Source organism: Rhincodon typus, unplaced genomic scaffold, assembly GCF_021869965.1.
Source record: "Rhincodon typus isolate 14 unplaced genomic scaffold, sRhiTyp1.1 hic_rhity00002987, whole genome shotgun sequence".
In the NCBI taxonomy this organism is placed as follows: domain Eukaryota; kingdom Metazoa; phylum Chordata; class Chondrichthyes; order Orectolobiformes; family Rhincodontidae; genus Rhincodon; species Rhincodon typus.
Genome location: NW_025968625.1, coordinates 7205 through 15993, shown reverse-complemented (window position 1 = coordinate 15993; position 8789 = coordinate 7205). Strand labels below are relative to the sequence as shown.

At 42.9% G+C, this 8789-nt stretch overlaps 1 protein-coding gene across 1 annotated transcript in view; it reads left to right on the top strand.

The window, feature by feature from the left end:
- Positions 1–546: 546 nt before the first annotated feature.
- Positions 547–8789, top strand: part of LOC109920807 (LIM homeobox transcription factor 1-alpha-like) — a gene marked incomplete at its 3' end in the record, with an annotated part of 15177 nt that continues 6934 nt past the window's right edge. Inside the window, exon 1 of the mRNA XM_048593511.1 lies at positions 547–652. Coding sequence (XP_048449468.1) covers positions 651–652 — 2 coding nt within the window. The remainder of the gene's footprint in view (positions 653–8789) is intronic.

Sequence of the window (8789 nt, the reverse complement as noted above, 5' to 3'; positions counted from 1 at the left end):
GGCAACAAATAGAGGGATATGGACCACATAGAGGTTAAAATTTAGAAAGGCACCATTTGTCAGCACAGTCTTGGTGGGCCAAAGGGCCTATTCCTGTGTTGTACTGTTCATTGTTCTATATCTCTCTTTCTCTCTACATCCCTCCTTTTATCTCTCTCACTATGTAATAAGTCTGTGAAATAAGCTGGATAGTTGAAAGTAAAGGCTTCTTGTGTCCTCTTCTGCACAAGAATAAACATAATCGGAAACAGATGCAGCTGACTCACGTTCCAAATCATAATGTCTGAACATTATGGTTAGATATTCAAATAGCCTCAGCTCGGGAGGCTGAGAAACAGCTGGTTCGATGTGTTTTTTTTTACACTGAGGTAAAGATCAAAGGCCAACAGCGACAGAATGCAGCCACGCAGGGAGAGCCGACGGACGAGCAGGCGTGGATTGATTGAAAATTTTTCAAACTCAGTCTTGCGTTTGTAAGTTCTGCAGACGTTGGAAGATTCGGGGGAAGGAGTCCTGAAGCAGAATGAGTCTAAACCGATAGAACAGGGAGATGGGAAAGAAGAAAAATGAAACAACTTGACATCCAGGGATCATGAAGTAACTCGATCACTGACTGCTCACATTCCATTGTTAGGAAGGCTTCCACAGAGATGTAAGGAGAAACTGTCTTTTTTAAATTAATTCCTGGGATGTGGACCACACTGACTAGGCCAGCATTTATTACCCATCCCTAATTGCCCTAGAGCTGAGTGGCTTGTTAGTGCCATTTCAGACAAGAGTTACAAATCAACCACATTACTGTGGGTCTGGAGTCACATGTAGGCCAGACCGGGTAAGAATGACAGATTTCCTTCCTTAGTGAAACAGATGAATTTTTAAACATTTGACAGCAGCCAGCATTGGATTAGCGCTTCAGTGAATCCAAATGTTAACCATCTGCCACGGCAGGATTCAAACTCCCGTCCCTGGCATATTAGCCTGAGAGTTCTGGGTGGTTAGTCCAGTGACAATACCATAATGCCACCACCTCCCCTAACATAACTTTGTTTGGGATGATGGCCTAGTATTCATGCACCATGCAGCAGCTCCTACCATCCACTAGGAAACCTTCCCTGCAGCAGCACTCTAACAGAAGAGCTGCCTGGAGGCGGTCACATTCAGCACATGGCCCTAGACATGGGCCCTGCCTCCAGATCGAAGTCATCTTCCGCCAAAAATCTTCAGACAGCACTTTCCAAATCCTCAACCACTTCCAGCTAGAAGGGCAGCAGACACATGGGAACAACAACGCCTGCAAGTTCCCCTACAAGTCACTCACCCATCCTGATTTGGAAGTATATTGGCGTCGCTTTACTGTCCCTGAGTCCAAACTTGTGGAATTATCCCCCCTAACAACATTGTGGGTCTATCTACAGCACATATTGCAGTAGTTCAAGAAGGCAGCTCACCACCACCTTCTCAAGGGGCAACTAGGGACAGGCAATAAATGCTGGGCCCAGCCAGCGACAACCACCTCCCACGAATAAATCAACAAGAATAATGTTCAATAATTATCAAGCATTCAGAAACGTTTCCAGCTTTCAGAGGCCAAGGCACTAATAGGCATCTTTTAAAAATATTTACACTTTTAGTTGTGGCATGGACAGAGATTTGGCTAATGGGCAGGAAACAACGAGTGGGATAAGGGATCCTTTCTAAAGTTGATGACCTATGATCAGTGGGGTTCCACAGGGATCAGAACTGAGACCACAACGGTTTACAATATATAATAATGACTCAGAAGAAGGAAGTGAACGAACTGCAGCCAAATTTGCAGAAGGTATAAAAATGAGTGGAAAGGCAAGTTGTGAGAGGGATGCAGACAGTTTACAGACAGATATTGATAGGTTGGGTAAGTGGGCAAAAAATGGAGTATAATGTGGGAAAATGTGAAGTTGTTCATTTTGGAAGACAGAAAAAAAGAACAGGATATTATTTAAATGGAGAAAGCTACAGAGAAGCTGCAACACAAACGGATTTGGAGGGACTTGTGTATGAAACACAGAAAGCTAGCACACAGGGGCAGCAGGGAATCAGGAAGGTGAATGGAATGTTGGCCCTTGTTTCAAAGGGGTTGGAGCATAAGAATAGGGAAATCTTACTGTAACTGTACAAGTTGCTGGTGGGAGCACAATGGAGTACTGTGAGCAGTTTTGGTCTCCAAATTTAAGGAACGATATCATTCCATTGTAGGAAATCCAGAGAGGGTTCACTGGATGATCACTGGTATTGAGGGACTGCCTTATGAGCAAAGGCTAAACAGGTTGGGATTCTACTCATTGGAGTTTAGAAGAATGAGAGATGATCTCATTGAAACACGGTCTTGACAGGGTAAATACTGAAAGGATGTTTCCCCTCCTCGGAGAGCCTGGGACCAGAGGGAATAGGGTCAGAATTAAACAGCATGAATTTAAGACTGAGATGGGGAGAAATTTTTTTCTCTCAGGAGGTAGTGTGCCTTTGGAACTCCTTGCCACAGAGAGCTGTGGGAGGGTTGCAGAGTCCTTGTGTATATTAAGGTCGAGATAGATAGATTCTAGATCAATCGGGAATCAAGGGTTATAGGGAATGGGCCGGAAAGGGGACATGAGGAGTGCCTGATCAGCCATGATCCTATTGAGCAGGCTTGAGGGCCCGAATGGCCCACTCCTCTTCCTATTTCTTGTGGTGTTATGGAAGTATTTAAGTGCCTAAAAATGGAGCATTGTATATCAATGTAATGCCTGGAGCTTTTGTTTAGTTCTATAAACATATTTTCACTGCATTAAATGTGATAGCCTATCTACTGGACTATTAACCCCAAGACCAGATAATATTCTAGAGGCCTGGGTTCAAATTCCAACATGGTAGATGGTTAAATTCAACAATAAAAAACTCAGTCTAATGATAAAACTGTTGTCAATTGTTGGGTAAAAGCACATGGTTTACTTTAGGTAAGGTAACTACTGGTGTGCATCTGAATCCAGACTCACCCCAATGGAATTAACTCTTGACTGTCCTCTGGGCTATTAGTGAGTGCAAATGTTGGTTTAGCCAGTGATGCTCACATTCCATGAACGGTTGCAAGAAATTCTAAAAATCCAGCTATTTGTAGGAAGCTGGAAATATAATGCTGTCCCATTAGTGTTGCTGGGTCAAAATCTTGGAATTCTCTCCCTGTTGATATTGCAGGTGTATTTACAGCACATGAAGGCACCTTACCACCACCTTCTCAAGGGCAATTAAGGGCGGGCAATAAATGCTGGCCCAGCTGGTGACATCCACGTCCCATTAGCGAATTGTAAAAAGGTATTGTATGATTCAAAATGCTTGCTCTTCTGTTTCCAATGTAATTAATAACATTGTGCCAAGGTTCCCACTCCTAATTACAAAGAGGAGGACGAACAATCTGCTTAGAAAACGTGAGGTTTCTGATTGTGTTGATGATCTTGATTTGAAACTTGAAACACCTCTTCATTTCAGTAAGGTTGACCACAATTTAGAATTAGAATTAGCTTTATTGTCACATTACTCACATGAGTTCAGTGAGTAAAGTTTACAGGTCACTACTTATGGAGCCAAAGGTACTAAGGTACAGATTCTTAAGTACAATTTCTTAGGGGAAAAAATTAGAAAAACAAAGAAATAAAAGGTCCAGCATCACACATTTGAAAAATAAAGAAATAAAATGTTCAGACTAACAGTCTTTCCACCCCAGTCCATGCTGGCACCTAACCCCTTTTCCGCCCTGGGCCTTGACTTCAGACCGTGCCAGGCTTCACCTTGAGGCTCTTGAGGCCGATCATCCACACTGAGGCCACTCCAGGCTGAGACACCACCACCCCAGGCCGAGAGACCACCACGCCAGGCCGGGAGGCTGCCACAACGGGTTGAGAGGCCACCGTGCCAAGTCAAGAGATCGCCACGCCAGGTCTGGGCTGAGGCCGGGAGTCTGAGTCTGTGCTGAGGCCGGGAGTTTGAGTCCGTGCTGAGGCTGGGAGTTCAGGACATTTCTGAGAAGAAAGAAGGACAGAAACACAAAAGAGGAAAAAAGAAAGCAACGGAGGGAGTGGGTGAGCTCCGGCCGAAGATTCCTACTCTGCTGCCATCTTGGATCTGAACTGAGATTTGTCCCTGGTTGTCAGGTTAAACACACAAAAACATAAACTCCACCCCTCTCCTTCACCCAGGCATAAGCTGCAGTTGTTGTTGTTGTTGTTGTTGTTGTTAACCAGAGATAAGAGCAAAGGAGGGTTTGCATTTGGAAGGAGGACTGACTGAGATGCTGGAGACTGCTGAGAGATTTTAAGCCTGAGGCTCAAGTGACATAACAATCCAGATGTGGGCCAAAGACGGTGAGGGTTTGGTGCAGATCTCAATGGGTATCACAGAGTTTCAGAGCAGAATTACAGGTCAGTGAGAGAACTTCACAGCAAATGTAGTGTGAAACCCAAGGAGATTCATGTGCATCTAGCAAAACACAAACCACAGTATACTTGTCTGGAACAGTCCACTGTTTGTTGCTCACTGGTATTAATTTGCATGTGGTGCTATCCATAAATCTCTGGGCCTTAACCGCCTTCTGCCTCAGCTGGCTAGAGATATGGCCTGTTGCCATGGACACATGATTAAAAATAACTTGGTCAGAGTCATTGTTCACAAGGCTCAGACTGAAGATAGAAAGGTTTTGAAAATAATGAGCTAATTTTTAATCTAGGATGATTTTCATCCTTATTTTTGTCTTTGCCCCTCTCAAGGGCAATTAGGGACAGGCAACAGAAGGTGAGAGGGCAAGCAACGATTCGCAAAGGTATATAGAAATGGGATGAGGCCATTCAGCCCGCTGAGCTCATTCTGCCATTTATTTCGATCATGCTACACCATATCCCATCTGCCTTTGCACTTTACCCCTAGGTGCCCTGACCTGACCAGGATCGAACCATCTCAGTCCCTGGGACTTTAATTGACCCCATCCTCCAAGCTGCTGCTGTTATCACACCTGACTGGGGTAACATAGTCCCACTATCCCAGAGTCACCGCCAAAAGATTTTTTCGAGTTGAGCAAAATTCCCTGGTTTACCTCCCTTTTAAGACCAGGTGGACAGAAAGCATGGACCAGGTTTCTTCACTAAACAATAAATCACTAATAATTACAAATAAATCGGACTGTGTAAACAACAGTGAACTGTTGACATACAGTTGTACTGGTTAAAATGCTAAATCATGATAAAAATCCCCACAATGCACATTAAAAAAATAACTGGTGTGTTGAGTGGAGGGTAAGACTGGAAAGGCACTTCAATGGTCCCTGTCCACAAGGTTTCCTGAGATGATCCTTTTGGTTTGTCAGGTCTTGCTGGTTGTTGATATTTATTTCTCTCTGTCTCTTCAAGTGGTTTTCATTCTTGGCAGACGGTACAGGAACACGTGAGTCACAAATTAGAAGGTTTCTGGCTTATTGGTTAAAAGTTACAGCTTACAGCAACTGATGGGGGGGTGGGTGGGGGTGCTGGTGGAAATAAACTGTCTTTCTTCAACCTTCAAGTGTCTTTCCTCCTTTCCATATGTCCATTGGCTTCTGGCTTTCGCTGAATCTCATTCACAGCCACAAGCTGTTCAGTTACCTGGGAGCCAGAGGCCTTTGCCATCGACAACTGGTCACCACTCCACAGAGCAGTCCACTTAAAATTTTTCAGAAGATTTGTAGCTCTGGTTGTTCATGAGGTTGTAGACATGCTCGCTGAGCTGGTGGGTTTGGTTGCAAATGTTTCATCACCCTGCTAGGTAACATCGTCAGTGTGCCTCCGGTGAAGCGTTGGTGTTATGTCCCGCTAGTTATTTATATGTCTCGGTTTGCTGGGACGGTTGATATTACTTTCAGTTCTGTTTCTCAGTGGTTTGTACACAGTGTCTAATTCAATGTGTTTGTGGATGGAGTTCCAGTTGGAATACCAGGCCTCCAGGAATTCCCTGGTGTGTCTCTGTTTGGCTGCTATTATATTTGGCTGAAGGCCTGGTATTCCAACTGGATCCCCATGAACAAACACATTGAATTAGATCCTGTGTACAAACCACTGAGTATCAAGCCCTTCAACAACCTTTTCTCAAAAAGTCATTTTCCCATTTCACTCCATAGTCAAAAAGACAAGCTCTTTATAATGCTTACTGGTTTCCCTCATGAATGGCCTGACTCCAAATGTGAACGTTAGCAGCTGTAATTCTGAACTCCCACCAGAAGAAACATTTTCTTTACACAGAACCTATCAAACCTGCTTTCTCATTTTAAAGAATGATTAGATTGCCCCTCAATTATTGAAACTCGAGGGCACACCAGCTCAGTTTGCCCTCCTAATTTAGCCACCTAGAAGCATCATCCCCTCAGATGCATTGGGGACAGTCGTTCCCTGGTGCATTCTCAATGGCAATGCCTCAACCAATTAGAGTCTATCTTGATGAGCCAACCAATCTTTTCTGATGCCGTGCAAATTGTTGCTCCTTTTGGGATTTGGCTCTCTTGCGATTGTATCCTGATGAGTACAAAATGAAAATCTTCAATGGCACATCTCTTTTCTCAGCAATATTCATTCATTCATTCTTCATCTTTCCTCTGAGCTTTTTTGTCTACACTTCCTCATCGTCAACTCCCCAACTATTGCTTCATCGAATCTAAACCTCTCTGTTCCCCTTAATACCTGGAGAAACTCAACTAAACATACCTTAAACTGTTCGCCTTCAGAAACTACCACTAGTTTGTGTAATTTCTACTCATTGCAATCTACTTAGCTCTCCTCATCAAGTCCAATACATTCTATATAAAGTAGTGTCATAACTTCTGACTGTCTCCAGCTGTGGTCTAACCAATTCATTATATAACTGGGATGGATTCTACCCTTTTTCTAGTCTAGATATTTAGGTACAGAGGCTAGAGTTCCATTTGCCATTTTGATTATTATCACAAAATAGTCAACATCAGTGGAGTGACGTTAGCAAGCTTCCAATCTGCAGGAATCTTTTCACAATCTAGAGAAGATAATCACAAATTCATCAATTATCTCTATAACCACCTCATTCAACACTCTGAGGTGTAGTACCAGGTCCCAGGGACTTATTAACTTTCAACCCTATTAGTTTCTCTAGTACACGCTGCTCGCTAATGTTAGGTTCAATCAGCATCGCTTCTCCCTCGCCACTTGAATGTATAGTTCTGGGAGTTTCTTGCGTCTTTCTCAAAGGGCTGAATCTTACCTTCTTTGGCTCAGTCTAAGCCGCAGTAGAGTATTTTGGAGGGTTTTTCTCCACAAGATTCAATGTGTTTTCTTCCGTATCCTCCCAAACCCACTTCCTTAGCTATCTGTCCTGCCCCACGTGATTGCAACCACATTTTATGCCAATTATAACCCCAACGAATAAGATCTACAGCAAGCTGCTGCCTAAGTGAAGATAGGCTTTAGGGGACTACTCATGCCAGTCCACCACATATTTTGTCATAGCCTTCGTCATTCAGGCCCCTATAAGACTACGTTGAAAGTAGTCATTTCGCTTTTCTGCCATTTCTCTATTCCCCATTATAAATTCTTTCTGAACCTGTTTTTAATGGATCCACATTTGTCTTAGTCAAAAGTTTCCTTTTTATGTACCTGGAGAAGATTTTGCAGTCCATTTTCATATTTTTCATTTCATAAGAAGAATCATACTGGACCTGAAACATTAAATCTGTTTCCCTCTCCCACAAATGCACTCAGACCTGTTGAGTTTCTCCAGCATTCTGTTTTTATTTCATATTTCCAGCATCCACAGTATTTTATTTTTATTGAAGTCCCTCACAATAAATGTATTGCACATGCTGTAGGTTTCTCTCATGTCCTGATTTAACACAACACCATCACAAGTATTTGGTTGCCTATCAATAAATTTAACGGGTCTCTTTCAACAACAACAAAAACAGAAATTGTTGGAAAAACTCAGCAAGTCTGGCAGCATCTGTGGAGAGAAAGCAGAGTTAACGTTTCAGTTCCACAGATGCTGCCGGATCTGCTGTGTTCTTAGCAATTTCTGTTTTTGTTTCTGATTTCCCGAATCCACAGTATTTTTTTTAATGACTGTTTCTCCTATCGGTATAACTCGACCTCCTTTTCCATCTTGTCTATCCCTCCTAAACATTGAATACCATTGTATGTTCAGTTCCAAGTTCTGGTCACCATGCAATCATATTTTTATAAAGGCAATTATATCACAAATACTGCCCTCTATTTGTGCATTTAGATCATTGGACATGTTGTTAATGCTGCCTGCATTGAGATGGAGTACCTTTAACGTTGTGAGAAAGTTCTAAGGAAGGGTCACTCGACCTGAAATTCTAACTTTGATTTCTCTTCACAGATGCTGCCAAACCTGCTGAGTATTTCCAGCAATTTCTGTTTTTGTTTCTGATTTACAACATCCGCAGTTCTTTTGGTTTTTACTCTTAACGTTGACTTTTTGACATCATTCCACATTCGAGGTATACTCAATGCTCAACTTTGGTTCTCCTGTCTTCGAGCCTCCTTTGCAGCTTTTCCACTTCCTCTTACCAGCTTAACTCCTTTCCAATTCGGGTTACTCCTCAGTCTCCAATCCCCTGACAAGTGAATTCAACCCACCCCAAAAGCATCTATTGTAGAGTGGATTACCCATTATAGAGAGGATTGAGGACTGTATAATGTCAAATCCTTTGTAGAGTGGATCGAGGCCTGTATAATGTCAAATCCTTTGTAGAGTGGATTGAGGCCTGT